This window comes from Alosa alosa, chromosome 15, assembly GCF_017589495.1.
Source record: "Alosa alosa isolate M-15738 ecotype Scorff River chromosome 15, AALO_Geno_1.1, whole genome shotgun sequence".
Classification (NCBI taxonomy): domain Eukaryota; kingdom Metazoa; phylum Chordata; class Actinopteri; order Clupeiformes; family Clupeidae; genus Alosa; species Alosa alosa.
In genome coordinates, this window is record NC_063203.1 from 27404375 (window position 1) to 27427045 (window position 22671).

The following is a 22671-nucleotide window of genomic DNA, read 5'->3' on the forward strand; positions in this document are numbered from 1 at the left end:
GAGCAGCCTAATTAGTGTCCTACTACCTGACCCCATTTGCAGCTTCTCTAACCTACATGGAGTAGGCTATCAGACTCCTCACAGAGTTAGCCTTGGTGGGAACAGTTTTACCATTGTCAAACACACACACACAGACAGACTCACATGTTTACACACACACACACACACACACACACACACAGGTTTACACAAGTACACATGGAGTGACACACATATAAACCCAAATACACACCTATTGCTCGCACACAAACAGAAGAACATACACAAACACACACACACACACTCTCACACACACACTCTTCACACACATACACACTTTTATCAGCCTTGGTAATTTTCAAGCCCAGCTACGAGGCGGAACGCACAGCTCTGTTACCAATGTGGACACACACTTCCAAGTAGGCCAGGGCGGGCCAATTATAGAGCCTGATAAAACGCTGCCGTCCGAGCGAGACTCACATTGGTCCCAGCGCCAGACCGGCCTTACGCGCCGCAGACAAGCATTGCATCATCCCAGTCAACACCTGCTCCGCGCTCCCACGGCAATAAGTTCTGCTTTGGCTATGACGGGGGAAAGAAACGAAGGAAATAAAGCTATCTGGAGAAATACAGGCAGCATCGCTCAGATTTCGTTTGGATCCCGTAGAAAAATTTATTTATTAAAACATATGCTCAAGAGCAGGAAAAGAAAAACAACAACAACAACAAAAAAAAAACTACTGCAGGATTGCAGAACAAATTACATATACCATAAAATTGATAAAGGAATTCACTGTTCAGGCTACAGTGTTTTAAAATTACAGCTTTTTGCATTACAACTTTTATCTTTGTATTAAATTTATACTCTTAATAATAAAACATTCATTGGATTTAAAATACCTTTTTTTATATATATTCTTAATTAACAGTAGCATATTGTCTCTCTGGTGATAGAAATAGTACAACAAGAGGCAAAAAGAAAATATATAAAACTATTACAATCATTTTGCTTATCTGACTGGTATAATAAATTATAAAATCGTATCTTTAAATAAATAAAATAAATCATTAATGAATACATATTTTTGGTGTTCTGGGGCAAGCATCCATCAGCATAATAACTGACTAATGCAACAATTGGCCAGGACGATCCCTAAAAGAATGGGCCAAATTTGTGTGCTTCGCTGATCAGCAGCAAAAGCCATATGCAGTCTTGTCTTGTCTTCTTTCTTTTCTGTAAGGGACCATGTACAATTATAATAATAATATAATATAACATACATTTTACCATTTGATGCATTGCACCAGAATTAGCCTTTGGCTAATTTACATCAGTGTGTCTTTTTGGATACGCTTCCCATGGTGGTGGGACTTAGCTGTAGCAATGCTGCTGGGAACAGGATTTAACCACCATAACACAGGGAGCAGGGGGAGAGAGACTTTTCCCCTGCACCCCTGCAAGGTGCCAGAAGTGAGCAGTATATGGGAAAACCTGCAGCATACGCCCTGCAGTACACACATTATTTATGTACTACATTTTTTTATTTATGTACTACATTTTCTCACTTACGCTGCTTTGAAGAGAGAACAAGTATTCACATACTTGATGTGGGCAGCCTTTTTTTTCTGAATGCCGTACTGATTACTTGTTGTAGACCCTTTTAATAGTTTGCAAGCCCTGCTTTGGTAAAAATCAGTGGAGATGAAATATTATTTGTAAAGACGTTCCACTGGTTTGGATGCTCAGTAAATCAGTTACATAAGCAGGCAATAAACTAGTGATAAATGGCTAACACATCAGCAGTGAGGGAAGGGAAGAAAAGGCTTGACCGCATCGTAAGCAGGAGCAGAGCCAGCAGCGAGTTTGGTCCAGGCAGCAACTCAATCTGGGCCGGACACAACCTTGAATGAAGCGGATCAGAGCCACATGTGGGCAGGACCTCAGCCAGAAGTGGGCCAGGTTCAACTGTGCCAGAAACTTCAGCATGTTATTTCCAAGCTGCAGTGCTTATAGCTAACATCACAGCATTTTAGTGCTAGAGTGCTGTTGCGCTCAGTCATATTCATATGTGAGTGTAATGTCATAAGACCAGGAACCAGGGCAATGAATGTCGTATAGCTTCCAAAATTAATAACGTAAGTGTTCCTATCCATGTTGGAGTGATAAAAAATAGCTTTATAAAATAATCATCTCATTTGCAGTTTAAATTATCGGTTTGATTAACTTGCATTCAATTCATCTCATTCAAAGGCTGGGAAATTAAATACGTGGGAGGAAAAAAAAAGATCTTTGCAACATTTCATTGTCATTATCTGAAATAGTCCGCCTAAGGGGAGGAGTGAGATTGGCCCACCAGGCCTCTTTACAGCGATGACACACTTATTTTTTTCCCCTTTTTAATCTGCACCTCTCTCATGGTGAGATCTGATTGGTCCACGGAGATGGACACGGAGCCGAAGTGATTTGCTAGCAGGGGTTCAATAAGGCCTCATTTTCAGTCAGTGCTTTAGCTGGGATTAGCTACTTGTGTATTTTTCAGATTCAAAACATCTGCTGTTTGCTCTGGCAAAAGAACAGACTGGGGCATGCGCTCAGATTGGGGCCATTTGATGTTGTGTGTGCATGGGGGGGTGAGGGTGTAGGGGGGGGGTTGGGGTTTGGGGGGCCTTTAAGCTTGAGCTAAAAATTGAATCCTGTTACAGACACTGTGGATACAGATATGACCGGAAGTGACTGATCACCATGATAATGATGCATCATTCAGCAACCAGTAGCCGCCACAAATAATTTCTAAACCCCCTTTTTATAATCATTACACTCGACAAAACAAAGGAACACATTGCTTTGGATGAGAGAAAGAGGGTAAGAGGACGATGATTGTTTTCCTGCCGCTCTCCGATGCTTGCTGCTTGCCGGTACCTCCGTCTTGGCATGGCACCTTGGGTCTCTGTAAGATGGTAGCTTGTGATTATTCCGACTGTTCTCTTATCTAGGCCAGTGCATGAAATGGGGAGAGCCGGTCTCCTTTGAAGTCACAGCATAAGCCTCCACTGTAAAGCGTCTGTTGGGGGAGAGGGGGGCAGAGGAAGGGGGTGTGTGTGTGTGTGTGTGTGTTGGTGTGATGTTAGCGATCTCTGATCACGCCTGCTGCCCAAGTCAGCGCTCCAGGGTACCAGAGGGTAGGGCTCTCATCTTCTGCTCTACCCCCTGCCGCAGTGCCTCTTTCTCGGGGAGAGTAAAGGAGCTGGGATGGGCGGGGGTTAAGCCATAAGAAACAGCTGCTCGGGAGACGGATGCGATTGGACTTTATACGGCCAGGGAGCCGGATCGGCGATGGGGGAGAGAGGGAAATCAATTTTTACCCTCCGGGTGGGAAAGGTGGACAATTAACAGGATTGATGCTGCAGCATTACCCAGCTGTGGCTGTCTCCTCAACCACAGCAGTACAGGAGGCGAGAGAGAGAGAGAGAGAGAGAGAGAGAGAGAGAGAGAGAGAGAGAGAAAGAGAGAGAGGTGGGGGATGCAGAGTAAGATGGAGAGAAAGAGTGAAAAGAAAGGGAGAGTGATGAGGACAGTGGAGAGAGAGAGAGAGACTGACCCAGTTACTGGCTATGGTATAGGCTTATAAGGACAGACCCTTTGTTGGAATTACATTGATAATGATCACAGACCACCAGATCATCCATCTTCATACCCCACTGATTAGAATATTCCCTTGGTGTGAATGCTGTGACTCATCTATACAGAGAGATCCTGCGTCTGTGTGTGTGTGTGTGCATCCAGCCGCTACATCTTGGGGGAATAAACAGTAAAACACTTTTGATCATGTCTTAGATCACTCAGTCAGACTCTGGCCTATTCACCAATCTGCTTTTTCCACCGCAAAGCACAAAAAGAAGTACCTTTATTTAACGTTGAATGATTTGTCAGAAGCTTTAAGTCCCAGTGAGAGGCTTTCTAACCAGGTAACCAGGGGAACCATGAGCCCGAACAGCCTTATTTGTTCAAAGACACAGTTCATATGGGAGCGTTAATGCTTTAACCCTTAAAGGTGTGACGGGAATGTTGAGAAATGAACGTTCTAAAGTAATATCTGGGTTCATTGAATTCAACATAGAATTTTAGAACCTTCAATTGTTACGGAACTTAGAACGTTCAAAAACCTACACCTTTAAGGGTTAAAAGAGGATTACGATCCCCACATCAGTAAATATTGTATGTCACTGTGTATAATGTGCAGGACAATGTGAATCAGGCTTTTTCTCGGCTTCTCTCCAACTCTTTTGGAGGCAATTCTTCAGGATGGATGGTAGGTTTGTGGCATGACTTCCTGTTTCCCCTCTCCTGGGCCCGCTCAGGGGTCAAAACACAAACGCAGCAGCACGACTGACCTATGTGACATGTCAGCCGTCGGTGAGCTCTGATTGGCTGTGGAGATGTGTCAGGAGGGTGGTTGTGGGAGTGATTGTGTTGTGCTGACTGAATGAGGATTGGTTGGTGGTGTACAGGGAAAAGTGTGGGTGAATGACAATGGTTAAAGGAAAAGCAACCCCCTTCATGATTACTGGAAATTAAAAACGCAACTTTTCAGCTGTGCTAACCACCAAAATACAATTCTTCTTAAAGTCTTAACTAGTTCTTCTTCACGTTAAATAATACCTCTGACTGGCAAATGAGGAAAAAGCTTAGTTAAAGATATGTAAATCCTTTTCTCCACAGGATTACAAAAATTGAACTCCTTTTTTATCTTTATCTTACACCACCACCATGTGGAGACTATAGCAGACAGTTATCTGAAGCGACAATCAGTCGCTGGTTAACTTACCTCAGTTGCACTGTGAGGTCTGTTCATGCAACCCAGTGTGCTGTACCTCACCCACCTCGTGTGACGAACAGGTCAACAGTTATTTAGACCCCAGGTGGTTAAGACTTACAGTACCTCCCTGATAAGTATATGATAGATTTATTTTCCCCCATCACCATATACAAATATGAACAAAATCTGTACAAATTCGGCAATCACAGACTTGAGGATGGGATCCGTCCTGTACCACCCCCCAAATGGTAGCTAACCGTGGCGCGGGTCTGGCTCAGAGCTGGCTGAGATAAGGGACAGGCCTGGGCCACATTCGCACCAGAGAAGGCTGGCATCCAGGCTCTTTCAAGTAGGTGACATAAACAGTGACACCACCGTTGCGATTTTATTATTGGCATCTAAACGTTGCACTACCTTTACACCGTACCATTCATTTTTTAACAGTTTTCAAAAAAATGGAATTCATAGCAAATAAAAAATAGTAACATGCAATGTTTCAAAATGCGTCATCATTACATTATTTTCCATTTCACATAAAAAGAGGAATTAAAATCACTTTGTATTTAATCATAATTAAAGTTCTTTGTGTTTTTTTTTCTTTTCAAACACCTACACATTCTTGCAACAGCGTTGGTCTCGTTTGGGTTGTAAACATATCAGCTTTAGCTTGCTCCTAGTCGGATGCATGTCATCATTCCTTCGAAGACTTGATTGGCAATCAAAGCACGTGAAATTGTCTTTGGGGTCCTCAGGTGGCCAGTGGGGAAAACATGGATCGATAGCTGCGATATGCAGAATAAGGTAGATAAAGAAATATACCCTGAGTATTACTGCACTGTACTGTAGTTATTTTCACCTTTTACGTTTCTCTTTTGTTTTATTAAAATCTTCCTTTTTTTGTCGTTGTTGTTTATTCTAAGTTGTTCACTAGGATTACATTTCAGAAAGAAACTATTGTTGTTGTTTCAGAACAGTTCCTCCTGCTGAGTTAAAAAGGGATGACTGGTGTGTTATGGAGAAGCAGGTTGGCTAGCAACCCGACTCCTTACCCCGGACTGCACCTAACTCTGGGCTGGCGTCCGGCCCACGTGTGGGCCAGCTCCGATCCAGAGCCACCTGCGGTCCGGGCCACGTTTTGAGACATGGAGACAGAGTTAATGTGGTTCTGATCGAGTAGTATGTTATCGATGGAGAACATCACATGGCGTGAAGTGTGCAGTGGCGATGGCTCGACGGGGGAGGGGAGGGGTGGGGTAGTGGTGGAGTGTGACTGACAGAAGAGGAGGATTTTTTTTTCTGAAGGGGGGAGGGGAGAGGGGAGGTTGAAGGAGGTTATGGACAGTCAGAGTTGACTCAGGCCACACGATGGTATTCCCAGCTATAACATCAGCAGGTTCCATTAGGGAAATGGAGACCCAACAGGTTTTAGCTTTTAGGTGGACACTGGACAGCACACCCGCCCACCCGCGCTCTTTGCAGTGGTCCCACTTACACTCATTCACACACACACACACATTCTCTCTCACACACACACAAACACACACTCAGACACACATGCATGCACATGTGCACACACACACACACACACACACACACACACACACACACACACACAGGCACACGTGCACAGACAGACAGACACACACACACACACACATGCACACTGAATGGCCCCTTCCCAAGAGCACATGGTTTCAGGCACAAACTTGCAATGTGTTACTTGGATGAGACTGAGTGTTGTGAAGAGGTGAGGAAAAAGACAACAGAAGACAGGTGATGCTAAAATGAACATTTATAATGACTGTTGTTGCGCTCGGAAAATAATAATCCTTAAAAAAAAAAAACTATTTCATATATATTAGCACTAAATTGCCGACTTCACTGGTAATCCACAAGTCAAGAAACACAACTCACTACTTTTTTTTTTTTTTTTTTTTTTACAAACACAACGCTACAATAACATTAAATATTCAATACTCTTTAAGTCAGTTAATGAAGGGTGTTAAAAAACCACTAAAATACTAAAAAAAACAATAATTCATCTTTCCAGTCATTCCCTTTCCTAGTTGTTGTTGTTGTCATTTATTAATAGTGTATAGTAATAGGTTGAAAATAAATAGCTTGGAGGTGTTTGCAGGAGAGAGGGCCGGCAGTATAAAAAGCTGCATGTGGAGCTACAAGCATTGTGGCAATGGGGGCGAGTCTACCAGCTATTGCTCTACATCTCAAGCGCATCTCTCTCTATGGGAGAATCGGTGAATAGATTCTAGAAGCCCCAAACAAATCCATATTCCAAATTACAGATTCCACAATCCAGATGGCTGAGGGTTCTAGAACAGATCCAGATGTGAGGGATCTGAAGAAGAGTCAGCTGATGTTATCTGGACGTTTGATCTGGCTAGCTCCGCCTGGATAGCAGAGAATTGACTGAGTCAGTCCCGTTCTCCTGCGGCTGTGGAGAGGGTTTTAGATGACTGCGTTCAGACTAGCGTTCCGTCTACGTGATAGTGATGGTGTCGTTCTACCATGCATCAGGTACAGAAGTGTCAGTCCCAGCTCTGAATGCTTTTAGAGAGGTTAGCCATCACAATGCGTTGGAGTGGATGAAGGCTGCTGTCGGTGTGTGCGTGTGTGTGCATGTTTTCTGTGTCTTTCATTTGTGGCGGTGCTGCACATGCCTGTCTCAGCAGAAGCTAACTGTTCATGCCCTCCCCTCCATCCCTTGCCCCAGATCAGCCCCATGGTGCTTTGTGATGTGATGTCTGTGAATGCCAGGTGAGGAAGTGACGTGACAATGCCTGACATGACCCTAGGACAGCCGCGCAGCCTCATTCAGCAGAATGGTCAGGTGAAGACAGGTGAGAAAGCTCTGTCTGTCGGACACTCGGCCACTAGTTCCACAATGCACATTTTTATGCTACCGGCCCCATTCTGTTAACCACACTTCTCCTTACAGTTCAACAAAACCTGACAAAAATATTTACAATGAGAGAAAAATGAAGTTATGGAGAAACAGTTTATGTAATCTGTCTGTGTACTTTGTATTTTTTTTTTTTTACTTTAGCTTTTTTTTATTATTATTCTTTATCTTTGATAACGACCCAATGACGAGGAACAACGAAACAAAACAAAGAAATAAAAGAAAGCAAGAAAGAAAGAAAGAAAGAAATCCAATCTTATCAACTAGAATTGCACAGTCTCACAGAGGTTTGGGGATGGAATGGAGAACCTGGAGTCCAAACAGCTGAATGAACACAGAGGGGAGGAAGAAAGGTCAAAGGTCATTATAAAGTTCATGAAGGGGTGAGAAGTTCAGAGTTCAGAAGACAGGAGATGACTGCACGGCGGGCGCTTACACTCCTCACACCTTTAGTGTGTGTGTGTGTGTGTGTTTGTTTTGTGTGTGTGTGTGTGTGTGTTTTGTTTTGAGCGTGGGTTTTTAATGGCAAAGAAACAACAAAAAATAGTCATTGAGTAGATGGATTTGTTTTTGAGCGTGTGTATTTTTCCCATCAAAATCAAATGAAGAGACTTTGGGGGGAGTGTGAGAGGGGGTCGGGGGATGACAAGAGCCCCCTGCAGTATGGCACACAATCAATGATGTCCTGGAGGTTGAAGAGATGGCGGAGAATTAGGGAAAAAAAGCAGTTTATGAGAGGTAGCCAGCCTTTGTTTTGTTTTGTTTGTCTGTCTGTTTGTCTGTCTGCTTGCTTGCTTGCTCTTAGCTCGGTTATGGTTAATCCAGTTGGTTGGCTTGGATTGTTTTGTTGTTTTCATTCTTTTTTTTTTTTTTTGGTGGGAGGGTAGGGGGTGATGCAGAGGCGTCATGACTGACATCATGTTATGGAGGGACATGCTGGCTTCATGAAGCGGATCCCAATGTGGATGTCCAACATACAAGAAAAAAAAAACTCAAAAAACATTTGGAATGGTTCTGTTTGTTTTCGTTTGGCACTCTGGACGGGTTGTGAGGGAAACGAGAGAGGCAGGGCAGAAGTGTCTGTGGGAGGTGGGTAGTGGTTGAAAAGGGAGGGGGGGGTAGACAGGGGCAGTGAAAAGTGCAAAAAAAGGGAGAAAGGTGTGCAGTGGGGAGGAGTAAACAGGAGATTTATGAATGGCATTTTGTTATAGTTGGTCTAGGTTAGAGAGAGAGAGAGAGAGCATCATACGAAGCAAAAAAACAGGAGAACAAGAACAGGAACAACAACAACAACAACAACAACAGTTAAAAAAAAATAAAGTATAGGAGTGCGAGAGGAGTGAACAGTGATATGACGTATGCAGTCTAACATTGCTGGTGCTTCGATGGGTGCAAGCTGAAGAGTGACCCTTGACCCCTGCAGACCGATGAGGAGAGCAGGGGAGTGTGGCGTGGCGAGGGAAGGGGTGGGGGTGGGGGGTTGGTTGGGGTCTTGTGGGGGTGGTTTCGGAGGAGTGTGGCTCCCCTGTTGCATACCCACAGAAAAGCAATGACAACTCCCACTCCTGACTACAACCATAAGTTTGCATCCCTCATCAAAGTCGCACTCACGCGCGCACACACACGCACACAGTCATACGCATGCACACACAGAAAAAAACAAAAACAACAACGCAACTGACACCTGCTAGATTGCCAGGCATGGATATGATGTCGCAGGCTCCCATCTTCCAGCCTGACGTTTAAAGAAAGACAACAGAACCACGCCATGGGAACTTCACCAGCTGAGTGAACAACAAGAAACTCAATAGTTTCTAATCAAGAAAGACTTTTTTTGTACGATTTAATGCTTTTTCCACCTCTCCCCTCTCCACTTGTTAAACATATGCATCTCTATGAAGCTCAGGCAACTGCATCAGACACAACGTGGAAGAAGTGGAAAAACAAACAAATGATATATATAAACAATAACAGTGGCTCTCGCCTTGTTTTGGCACATTTACCCCCACGTTTGTGAGTTTAAACAAACACAGAAATGATGAAAATTGTCAACAAGGTGCGGGGGGTATCCAAATAACGAGACAAAACAAACCGAACTCCCCCAGAACAATAATGCTCTCGTTACTGGTCAGCTTTGTGAAGTTTTTACAGCGGTGTTTATGGCATGCGAGCTGTTTTGGGTTTCCTGCGGCCTGTGATCACTTAAAACCGCCAATTAGATTTTAGTGCCAATCGCGCTGCACTAAACAAAGACAGTGTTTCATTACATTTCACTGCACTGAGAGCAACCAGGAGAAAACAATGGATTCACACCAAGTGTGTATTTTTTTGGTCGTCTTCTGCCTCCCAACATGCCATTTTTTTTTAGCTTGTGGAGGGTGACCCCAAAAAAAGCTCTCCCATTTGACTGGGGTAGAACATGAACCAAATGCTAAAGCCCCTTTTTTTTCTCTGAGAAAAGCTCAGGGGAGCCTCGAAATAGAAAAACACACAAGCTGAGCAGCGACAGAGAGCACCTTCCAGCCTACAGCTGACACATCAAAACACTCCGCCGTGGATGTGGAGTCCCACAGATACAAGAAACAAAAACAAAAAAAAGAAGTATGTGTGTATGGAGGAGAGGTGGGCTATTGAATTCAACGCATGTCAGGCAAAGCAATATAAAGTGCATATTATCATTAAGATAATGCTTTAGATCATGCTTATAGGGATGCTGATGATCAAAACAGACGCTCAGCCAGGGCCACATCCTACAATGCCTCAGGCTGGTGTTGATGTTCACGCAAATGTATAAAATCATGATCGAAAGAGAGATATGCAAACTTATGCTGAGGTGAGCACATTCACTCCAGATCTGGGTTTTAGTGTTCAAAAAACAGTAGTTTCAAACCCATTCTCTTCAAACAGTTAACAAACAGCTATAGAGAAATACAAATAAATCGATTCCTTAAAAAAACATGGATCTTAGTTATTATCATATTTGTTCAAATGTTGCACTCATATCTAATTATGGTAATGTGTTGACAACACTGTGTGTGTTCAGGAAACAATGCGACTATTAGTGTTGCCTAGATTAGGTGGATTAATGCGCCTCCCAGCTTGGTCTTAGCAAAAACAGTTGTTTTGGAAAAAAATCTCTTAAAAGTAATTTGAAACGCTCTACTCTTGTTGGCATGCAAAGATTTGTCTTGAAAATGAACAACACACACTGCCTAATCATCTTTTTTTGTAGGATTTTTCAGTCTTTGTCCTTTTTTTTAGTTGGTTTTCTTCACGCTTCACTGTGAGATCATGCAATATAGACGTGCAAAAAAGATAACATCTATTTCCACAAAATACAATTTGAGAACTATAAAATGCTGTATTAAGAATGCTGATAAATTATTAGACTTAAACCATGCAAACCTAACTACATGGCAGTCCTTCAGTCCTGTTACTTTAGCATTCATGCTAGCTAGCACTGAACGCCATTGTTTGGCTAACAAGATGGCTACCCTCTCTCTACTTAAAACTGATTGCTTGGGGGGAACAAAACTTACAACTAAACAGCAATTAAGTTAATCATACTCTTATTAGTTGAAAAAGTCGACCGATATCTCGGGATTCCTTTCTAATTAACTTACAAATGTGGTTTGTTTGGCACTTTTCACATTTTCTTACAAAAGTTAGTTCAATCTAATGGTTAAATCACACATTTACAGGTTGAGGGTCTGTAAATAGCTATTTTGGCACAGGTTAATCAGTTTTGCTATTACAGTTAACTTTTATTAGTATGCAATATTAATTACACCTCTCGCAACTAGAACATCCTTCTAAATGTTGAGTCAGATATGTTTTTTTTTTACTTCATTTTTAGTACATCACTTATTAAATAGCAGCATCTTCACAAATTAAAAAATAGTACATATGTAAACCTATTCAACATCTATGTAATCCAAAGCTCCTACAACAGACGCAATAAAAAGACAGGACAGGACAACATGCTACTACGAATATTGCTTCCAGTACTCAACACCTGTCGTTCTCCCCTTAAAAACAAAAAGTGGCCGCCCCTATTTTCTCTCATCTTCAGGGTGCTTTTAGCTCTACACATATAGAAAAATACAAAGCTGTCCCTCCCTACGCTTTGTTGGCACCTAATCTATAGCTGACCATCACATTATTTCACATTTTAATGTCACAGTTGTAATATCCAGTTATCCATATGTCACCAGATTTCCTCCTTTTTCCTTCATTTAAAAACATTCTCTCAGGGAATAGTGTGCATGTGTACTTCATGTAATTTGTATGTGTGTGTGTGTGTGTGTGTGTGTGAACAGACTTTAAATGATTCAGGAGGGCTATGGAGGTCTACAGTCCTTGCGTATGAAACTACACCTTTTTCCCAAAGAACTAAAAATCTCTGACGTGTGAGGTCAAACCCCAAATCGCATTGCCAAGTAAAGACCATTGTTAGTCAGGTTTTTAAAAGTGGCATGCTTTCAACTATTTCTTAAACATGTCAACTACATGAAGCATGCCGTTAAATCTCAGTGTATCCTGCGCGAAACCTGAGAAACTCCTGTTAAGCATGTGTGCCTGTAAGTATCACAACGAGTGGAAAGCGCATGCTGCCAGTTTGTTAGACCGACCCACTCTGTCCAATCCTGTCTGCCAAACTATTCATCAAGCAACGGGGGAATCTTCTGTCTTTCACAATGTCAGCCTCTGCCTAACCAAGTCCTCTCCCCTCCTGGCGTCTACAAACTGCATTTCCCAGAAGACCCTCGTTTGGGCTCTGCCTTCTCTGGTATCATTGTTGATTTGTGGGTGGGCAAGCGGTCATGCATTGTGACACCAGACATCCTCACCCATACGGAGATATGAGAGCGAGGGTATCTCGGGGGTTGATGCGTCAGAATGGGGGCGTGCACAGAGGTACAGAAAAGGACTGAAGTGTGTGTGTGTGTGGTGGTTGGTTGGGGAGGGGAGAGGAGTGGTGAGGGGGAGGTGAATGGCAGTAGATGGGAAGAAAGAAGCCTCCTTACCAAATCTGTTGAGATATACACTCACTGGCCGCTCCCATAGGCAGTGGTGACAAGAGGGATTCATAGCTTTGTCAAAAAGAAATCATTGTGGAGAAAGACAACACCATGTCAGATTCAATTGCTGTTTTCCCCCTTGATAAACGGTCACCGTGGAATTCCAGTGGGACAAAAAATCGACTGGATAGGCACCGCACCCAGCTGCATAAGCAGTTAGGTCAGAGAGAACGGGGGACAAGAACGCTGTTGCCTTTGTCTGGTCCATCACTCGTAATCTAGGGTGACTTTTTACTTTTTGTTTTTTGTTGTCGTCGTTTTTTTGCTTTTTGTTCAGCAGGACATGTCAGAATAGATCTCAGCGTTTGAGAGACTAAAAGGGGACTTGCTGGGGTCGGACTGTTTGGCTTAGCTGAGTTGGGCAAAAAGGGCGGCATTCACATACAGTACGTCAACAGACACTCTATCTGCATGTGTTGTTGAAGAGAAACATTAATATCAAGACGAGAAGAGACATGACACTTTCTCTCGCACAAGCAAAGTTTACTGTACGTGTTTGAATCTGAGCTGAGAAAGTGCCTTTCAATCTCTATCCTTTCAAAGATGAACTTCCAGGATAATGATTTGTGGTTATAAGCTGGCTGATAATGTTCTCAACTATGAAGGGCAAAACAAACAAACAGACAAACCAACAAAAGGGAAAACATATTGATGCTATTATCCTAGGAACCTGGATGACAATCCTCTCAAACGTGTCCCTGTTGTTCTGCAGCCAAAACCCGTGATTACCATTGGCTGGCCCCGACTGCGACGTAAACATTCCACCTCTCTTTCTCGCGTGTCCTCTCGTACTGGACCGCTGGGACACGAGATTCACCTCCGTCATCTAGTGTCTCTGCCCGATTTCCCCCATCGCCATGGGTACATTCCCTTTGATCAGTTTGGCCAAAAAGTCTTCGATATGGCACGAGACCCTGCCCTTATTTTTACTTCTTTATTTCAGTTTTTTTTTTTGGCCCGAATAAACGGCACCCATAGTTCACAGTGCATTAAGACGAACTTCAGTGTACTCCGATAGTAAAAAAAAAAAAAAAAAGATAAAACAAATAAACAAAATAATAACAACAGAAACTTAAAAGAGAAAGGAGGTTCAGCAGCATGTGCATGTTGTGTGTGGGAGGGGTCTCTGCTCAGAAAAGCATCTTTCATTGGATGCAGAGGACCCTACATGTTCCTACAGCTAGTGCCAAAGGGCTGGGTGCTTGCTCTCCGAGTCTGATATGATGTTTAAGTTGGAGATGATGCAGCTTTGGACTACACACTACTCTCTCTACCACTGAGGAAAGGGAAAACTGCAAGGGCCTGGCCGTTAACACATTTGATCTCTGCTCGTTCTTTGCAGTAGCACTGGTCCTTAAGGAAGTAACAATGTTCAGCCTTAAGTGCTTCATTTCCAAGTTTACTGAGAGATATAAAAAGTATGTCTACTTCCACTTAGTGTGGGCAGACCTATCCTGCAGGAGATCGGAGTTGGGTTTCAGAAAATTGAGACAAAGGAAAAATACAAAAAAAGAAAAACCTGGGGAGCTGAAGTTGAAAGGATATTGCATTTCATTTTGTTCTGGTGCAATCAATTACTGTAACGGTGCATACAGAGACTGCACTGATGCCTGTGATATGATCGATATTCTCATTCTGCAGATGCAAATGAAGCCTTTTCCATCCCTACATCTAGTCGAGACATGGTGCTTTTCCCTTTTGAGCACCAATACTCCATGTTCAATAGCTTCTTTTGTCTGTGTGTTTATGTGTGTGTGTGTGTGTGTGTGTGTTTGTCCTCTTCCTCTGTAATGTCTTGATGCCACAATGGATGCCAGTGCTGGCCTCTGCTTTTTTGTTTTCGACTCACGGGTGCCAACAGTGCACGTTTCACTGGACTTAAATAAGACATATATTACACTATGACACACACTATATAATCCACTTAAATAAAAAAAAAAAAAAAACTAAATTAAAAAATATTGTCTTTACATTCATGTCAACCTGAATTCACAGATTAAGAATAAAATGATAATAATTCAGTCCTTATGGGTGAAATCATATTAATAAATAATGTTGATGGCGATGATCATTTGTGATGATGATATAATCAGAATAATGATAATAATAATCATAATATTAACAATAGTAATATCCCTTATGCCAGACTGCAAGACCCTGTAGAGAATATGCCACAATCTCGATGTGCTCTGGTGCTACGTTTAGATTCTGACCCAACAAGGTGCATCTCCTGCTCATCAGCAGTCGTGCATCCCCAAGCAAAGCTCTGCCAGGGTCTTAATGCAACCACAACAGAGAGAGAGAGAGAGAGAGAGAGAGAGAGAGAGAGAGAGAGAGAACAGACAAACGACAACATGCACCTGGTCAAATTGGAACCATGTGGGGAAGTGGGAGAGAAAGAGAGAGAGAGAGAGTGAGATAGAGAGAGAGAGAAAGAGAGAGAGAGAGAGACCCTTACGAGGGGTAGGGCTTTGGGAGCAGCCTCTCTATGCAACTCCCCTCTCTCTGGTGCACCTGACACCCACCCCAACAATCCTCAGCCTAGAACCGAGAGGGCGTGGCTAAGAGAGTGTGTGTGTGTGTGTGTGTGTGTGTTTAGGAGTAGCACGGGGCAGGGCGGGTGGACAGGGGCATAAGTGTGTGTGTGTATGTGTGTGTGTGTGTGTGTGTGTGTGTGTGTGTGTGTGTGAGTAGGGGTGGGTGGGGTGGTGAGGTCATAGCCTACAGGTGTGTTGTTTTTTTTTTTAAATTCCTCAGAGGGCTTGTCTGCGATCTCATCTATCCCACAAAAAGAGGGGCTGATATCTTCTTTTCTTTTATGTTTGTTTGCTTGGGGAGAGGGGGGGCACAGGCTAATTGGGAAAAATTGGAGCTGAAGGCAAAAATATAAATTGTAAAAAACAAAAACAAAAAAGAAATCTGTCAGCTAGAGAGGACCTGGGTCTAGAGGGGAGGTGGGGGAGGGTTCTAGAGAGCACCCCCCCCACCCCCACCACAACCACCCCTCTACCTGTTCCTCTCAGGACCTGCAGTGAGGCAACATGCCAGTTTAAATGCCATTCACCGCTGTCCTGAGAAACGCGCACGGACAAAACTAAACAAAAACAAGAAACCAAAACAAAAGACAAAAACAAAACAAAACAAAACAAAAAAAAAACATGTAGAATACTAAAAAATCCCAAAGATCAAGACTTACGAAATAAAACCAATATTTACATTGTACACATTTTTTTTTCTTGGTTTTCGACATGATCATTTTTTTTATCTTCTCTCTGAGTTGACTTTGTTTCCCATCATTCGTTTTGAAATACTGATAGACACGAATAAACGTGTGGATGATTCCTTCCTTTCTCTCTCTCTTGCTCTCTCTCTCTCTTTCTCCACTCTCCTCTCTCAGCCCTTGCTTCGTTATTCCTCCTTTATTCTCTCCATCCTCCCGTTTAGCCCACCTTCTGGGGGTTGGTGGCGCGGACTCCTTGCTCGTACGTGATTCGCTGGCTGATGAGATACTGGGCAGCCTGCGTCGCCGCTGGCGATCCGGTGATGGTGACCTTGCGGTTCCGGGTTCCCGGGATGAACTCGCCCTTTTTGGAGATCTGGATCCGGGCGCCGGTCAGTTCCTGGTATTCCACTAGCGTCTTGCCGCCCTTGCCCAAGATGGCACCGACGAGGTTCTCGGGCACGGCGATTTCCACGACGTCCTTGGCGCCCTCGCCCAGCTTCTCTGTGGCCAGCAGCGAGCTGGCGACCAGCGGGGAGGCGGCGCTCAGGTAGCCGTTGGTGGCGCCGGTGGCCGCGGCCAGCGATCCCAGCGTGAAGCCGCCCAGCGTGGCGGCCGGGTGCCCGGCGCCGTGGGACAGGGCCACTGGCGCATTTCCACGCCAGCAGGTTAGCGGGGCGCCGGCGGGCGGGTTGGGGCACTGGCGGCCACGGCGGCTAGCACGCCGGAGGCGGCGGCCGGGTTGAGCCCCAGGCCCAGCGAGTTGGTGTTGTAGCCGTAGCTGGCTAACGTGTTGAGCGCCGAGGTGATGGCCAGCAGGTCGTTACCTGAGAAGCTGGACATGGCCGTGGGGAAGGCGCCCACCCCAGCGAGGCTCGCCTGGCCCAGGAGGCTGGAGGCGGTGGCTGCCGCAGCGGCCGCGGCGGCGGGCATGACCTCGGTGGAGTTGGCGTAGGGAGAGCCGGTGGGGTTGGAGTTGGCCACGGGGCCTGTGATGTTGGAGTAGCTGATGTTGAGGCAGCTGCTGCTCTGGGGGTCCTCCTGGATCTTCTGGACGATGATCTCCACCGCTTTGCGGTTCTGTTCAGGCTCGCCGCTGATGGTCACCACGCGCTCCTGCAGGTTGATGCCCTCGGGCTTCTGCGAGAGCTGCACCCAGGCACCGGACTGCTCCATCACGGCCTTGACCGTGGCGCCACCCTTACCGATGATCAGGCCTGCCGTGCTGTTGGGGACGATGAGCTTAGCCTTGAGGAGAGAGAGTGGAGGGAAGAAAGGACAACAGAAGACAAGAGAAGAGAAGAGAAGAGAAGACAAGACAAGAGAAGAGAAGAGAAGAGAAGAGAGGGAAAAAGAAGAGGGAAGATTTTAGTCAATATCACTACACACTATATGGAATCAGGGTCAGGTAATGACTTTGAGCTACCGTCATTTCCCATCTATATATCCTATATATAGGACTTTATAGGGTTATACGATTTTGCAAGAAAAAATAAGGGATTTGTTATAAATGTCAATGCATTTCTTTTCTTCATTTTTCTGTATGATTAAAACATGATCTGATTCATTAGGCTGTTGGGCACTTCAGTTAATGCATGGGTGTGGTCAAAACACAGTGGTTTGTACACGATGTGGCTAATATACAGTGTACAATATACGATTACTGTAAAGCTAATTCCATTTCATAAAATTATACTACATATAATACAACTAAAAGTGTGAAAATATGGGCACATATATATCTGTCACAATAGTATCATTAATTTGTAATTCTGGAATTACAAACGCTGAAGTTTCAGACGAATGAAGGGCCTGTAATCCTCTGACAAGCTTTCCCAAAGCCGACATTTTTTTACTCCTGATTGAAACATGCAAGGACCACCCTGCATATCTGTTGGTTAGGGAATCCCCCCACCGTGGAGCTGATTTGAGAATTCAACTTAAAGAGTAAATAACATCTTTTTTTTTTATAAGGAAAAGCTTAACAAAGTGAAATGTTGCCAGGAAACCAGTAAAACATGCTGGCTAACCACCAGTTCATAAGGAGAGAGGGGAGGGGGCATAGGAGGCGTAGAAAACAAACAGACTGGCTAAGCATGTCAGCATGACACACGGGCACAACAACAACAACTGCAAAATGCCTGGAAATACAGTTGAAGGAAATTCATGAGAAAAGAAAAACAGCGGCACAATGCTCATTTTTTTGGTCAATCGACGGGTGGGTGGAAGAAAACGGAAAGAGAAAGAGAGAGGGAGAGATGGAGGGAGGGAAAGAGAGAGAGAGAGGGAGAGATGGAGGGAGGGAGAGAGAGAGGGAGAGAGGGAGGGAGGGAAAGAGAGAGAGAGAGGGAGAGATGGAGGGAGAGAGGGAGAGATGGAGGGAGAGAGGAGGAGATGGAGGGAGAGAGGGAAAGAAAGAGAGTTTTTTTGTCGTCCTCCTGGCTGTGAATCACTGGGTATAAAGAGGCTCCTCGTGAAAAGCACCGAGTCCCAGGGGTCAGGGTTGCCATGGAAACCCAACTCCAGCATTCAAGGGGGAATTGAAAGGGAGTCGGAGCGATGCGTAGCAACCGAACGCCCTCCCTCTGCCCACACACACACACACACACACACACACACACACACACACACACTCTCTGCTCTCCCGCCCACATTCATACACACACACACACACACACACACACACACACACACACACACACTGCATACCCGCCTACACTCATACACACACACACACACACACACACACACACTCTGCTCACCCGCCCACACTCAAACACACACACACACACACACACTCTCTGCTCTCCCGCCTACATTCATACACACACACACACACACACTGCACACCCGCCTACACTCATACACACACACACACACACACACACACACACCCTCACTGTGCCTGCCCACACACACATACACACAATCAATAGCCTACCTTTTCCTCCACTCCACACTACCATGTGATTGCCTGAGCACACAGCATCCTAGACAAGACAAGCACCCCCTCCCTCCTCTACAGCGGCCCTACACCCCATCTCCCTTATACACACATGCACTCAGCACACCATCTCCCTTTATATACACACATGCACTGAGCACCCCATCTCCCTTTATATACACACATGCACTCAGCACACCATCTCCCTTTATATACACACATGCACTCAGCACCCCATCTCCCTTTATATACACACATGCACTGAGCACACCATCTCCCTTTATATACACACATGCACTCAGCACACCATCTCCCTTTATATACACACATGCACTCAGCACACCATCTCCCTTTATATACACACATGCACTCAGCACACCAGCTCCCTTTATATACACACATGCACTCAGCACACCATCTCCCTTTATATACACACATGCACTCAGCACACCAGCTCAACATGCCCTCACTTAGCACACACATCATGCAATTAGGGGCTGCAGAGAAACACTCACACCCTTACACACACACACACACACACACACAAACACATAACACATGGGGAGAGCACCAATATCATGTTCAGAAAGGCACACACACAGACACACACACACACAGGCACACACACACCACTCGCCCTTTGTGTTACAAGCTCCAAGGTGAAGAGTAAGGTTGGTAGGTGAAAAGGGAGGGGTACCAATGTGTGTGTGTGTGTGTGTGTGTGTGAGAGAGCAGGGGGGTAGGGGGATAAAATCCATTATATAGATTTTGCCTGATTTGTATTCATTCATGTGCCTCAACGTGCACACACACACACACACACACACACACACACACACACACACACACACACAGACACACAGACAAACACACACACTCTGCGCTATTTTGGGGCACAGCTTGACACAGACACCATTTCACATGCATTGTCTCACCCTGCGTGGAAAGTGGAGACAGATAATTAAAGTGGATGAAGCTATAAAGCCTCTCTGGTGACTTTTATAGTGGGGCCAAACAATGCACACACCCAGCCCAGCCACCTCCAATCTAATACATAGGGTAGGGAAAGGAGAGATAGGGAGAGACAGGGAGAGAGAGAGAGAGGGAGAGAGAGGGAGAAAGAGAGAGAGAGAGAGAGAGAGAGAGAGAGGGAGGGAGGGAGAGAGAGGGAGAGAGAGAGGGAGGGAGAGGGAGAGAAAGAAAGAGAGAGAGAGGGAGGGAGAGAAAGAGAGAGAGGAGAGAGAGAGGGAGGGAGGGAGAGAGAGGGAGAAAGAGAGAGAGAGAGGGAGAGAGGGAGGGAGAGAGAGGGCATGAAAATTGGAAAAGAATAGAGGAGGACAAATAGCGAGAGAAAGACAGAAAGGAAGGCAGAGATAGTGAACACAGGAAATAGGGGTTGCTAATTGACTGAGTCGTACATTTCTTTTCTTTTGTGTGATTTGCTCTCTCTCTCTCTCTCTCTCTCTCTCCCCCATTCTCTTTCATCCCTTGCCTTCTTTGTCTGTTTCGGTTCCAATCAGTGCGTCTCAAGGTTCCGTCACTGTCGCAGAACATGCGGCATGTTCCGCCGCTACAGCTGCTTGGCCTTGGCTTGCTGGAGCCTTTGTGCTACAGCTGCCATCTCAAACACTTCAGCGCGAAATGGAAAATATACCGAGGGTGTCAACACAGACTGACGGTGAAGTGTTCTTTTGAAAACAACACCACACACACACACACACACACACACACACACACACACAGCTACTGTAGGTGATTAGTCCCACAAATATGACTTAATCCACTAATATATTTTTTTCCTTTAATAACTTCACTTTTTGATGGAAGGAAGAAGAGGAAGAGAAAGAGGGAGAGAAAGAGGGATAGAAAGAGGGAGAGAAAGAGGGATAGAAAGAGGGAGAGAAAGAGGGAGAGAAAGAGGGAGAGAAAGAGGGAGAGCGAGGAGGAGAAAATCCTTCACGCTCTTTCCCAGAAGAGGACACATGGAGCGCCATCGATCAATGTTTCTCATGTGCAAAGCGCTGCGGCAAAAAACAAATTGGTCTCGCTTCGCTTGGCTTCAACCACTGCTCCTCAGAGGGATCTGTGAAGACCCCCCCCACACCACCACACACACACACACACACACACACACACACCCTTCGAATCCCCAAAACCTGCCTCTGAGGCTTCAAACACCGTAGAGAGTACGCAGACGAGAAAAGCGTCCGAGGGATTTTTTGGGGATTAAACAGGAATAGACGCTAATGTGGGTGCTGAGCTACGGCTAAATCACCAATTCCATGGTCGGGTTGTCGTAGTGGAACTTCCTTCCTGTCCTGTGGTGGGGTTCTAAAGGTCACGGATTCCAAATGACAGCTCCACGTGCTGCTTGTGGGAATGTTATGTGTCACATGACTTGCATGTGAAGACAAGGGAACGAGAGGGGAGAACAGGCGAGCTGTATATCACCCCACAAATGACTCTCTCTCCACACATCCATTCCACACATGCACTTCATCCCTCCAGGTGATATGTGTGTGTCATTCCCTGGCAGTTTCTGAGTCTTATATCTACATTCATTTATCCAGCAGATGCCTTCGCCCCGAGGCGAGGCACCAAATGAATGTGGGCTGTATTTTATATGTGACACCAGAGAAGCGGCGAGTCATATTTCCTCCCTAAGAAACTCTCCCACCTGGGAACGTGACCTTTTCTGACTGAAATACAGAGAGAGATAGAGAGATAGAGAGAGAGAGAGAGAGAGAAAGAGAGAAAAAGAATACAGAAAAAGTCTCCAGCAGTACGAGTCTCCCTGTTCTGGCTGAGCTCATCACTCATCTCATCACGGGGGCCACGTTACCGTCAGCGGCGGCTGATTTATATCGGCCGTGCGGGGCTGAAAATCCTGGGGGATCAGGGCGCCGCTGGAACACGGAGTGGGAGATGTAAACGGCAGGCGCGGCAGGCGCGGCAGGCGGCGGTTGTGGTTGTGGCGCAGGAACGAGTGGCCGTGCCGCGGGGCATAAATAGCAGCCGTGGCGCGACGCGCGAGACCAGCCTCTTCCCCCTGGAGAGGAGCGCTGTTGGCTGGCTGGCCCCCGATTGGCTATTTTATGGGAAAGCCCAGACAGATAGCGGGATGCACAGTATTTACAGCATCACACAGCACAGCGCAGCACCACACAGCACAGTGCAGCATCCAGACAGCACAGCGCAGCATCACACAGCACAGTGCAGCATCACACAGCACAGTGCAGCATCCAGACAGCACAGCACAGCATCACACAGCACAGTGCAGCATCCAGACCTGCACCTTTGAAGCCATCACACCAGGCCTGTGTAGCACACAGCACCACGCCAGACATGCTCTCTTCTCTCTCTGTGTGTGTGTGTGTGTGTGTGTGTGTCAATCTCATTTAGCCATCTTTCTCTCCTCTACTCCTTCTCTCCATCTCCAATATGCTCTCTCTCTTTCTTTTTGCTGTTCTCAAACTCATCTCTCTCTTCTCTCACTTTTCTCCCTTTCGAATCTATTTCAATCTTTTACTCTGACACGCTTTTTCAAGCCCATCACAAAATAATTTCTCTCGTTCTCCCTTCTGCCCTCTCCTCTCCTGTTTTTCTTGCTCTCTTCAAATTGATTTCTTTCCCTTTTCTTTTTGCCCTCATTCGATTCATTTTCTCCCGGTATACAGGAGCTACCCCACTATATATAGCCACATATTTTT

At 45.3% G+C, this 22671-nt stretch overlaps 1 protein-coding gene across 1 annotated transcript in view; it reads right to left on the reverse strand.

The window, feature by feature from the left end:
- Positions 1–9542: 9542 nt before the first annotated feature.
- The window catches only part of nova2 (NOVA alternative splicing regulator 2), a 74569-nt gene continuing 61440 nt past the window's right edge, over positions 9543–22671 (reverse strand). The window contains 2 exon segments of the mRNA XM_048264273.1: positions 9543–16711; positions 16714–17265. Coding sequence (XP_048120230.1) covers positions 16238–16711; positions 16714–17265 — 1026 coding nt within the window. The 3' untranslated portion in view covers positions 9543–16237.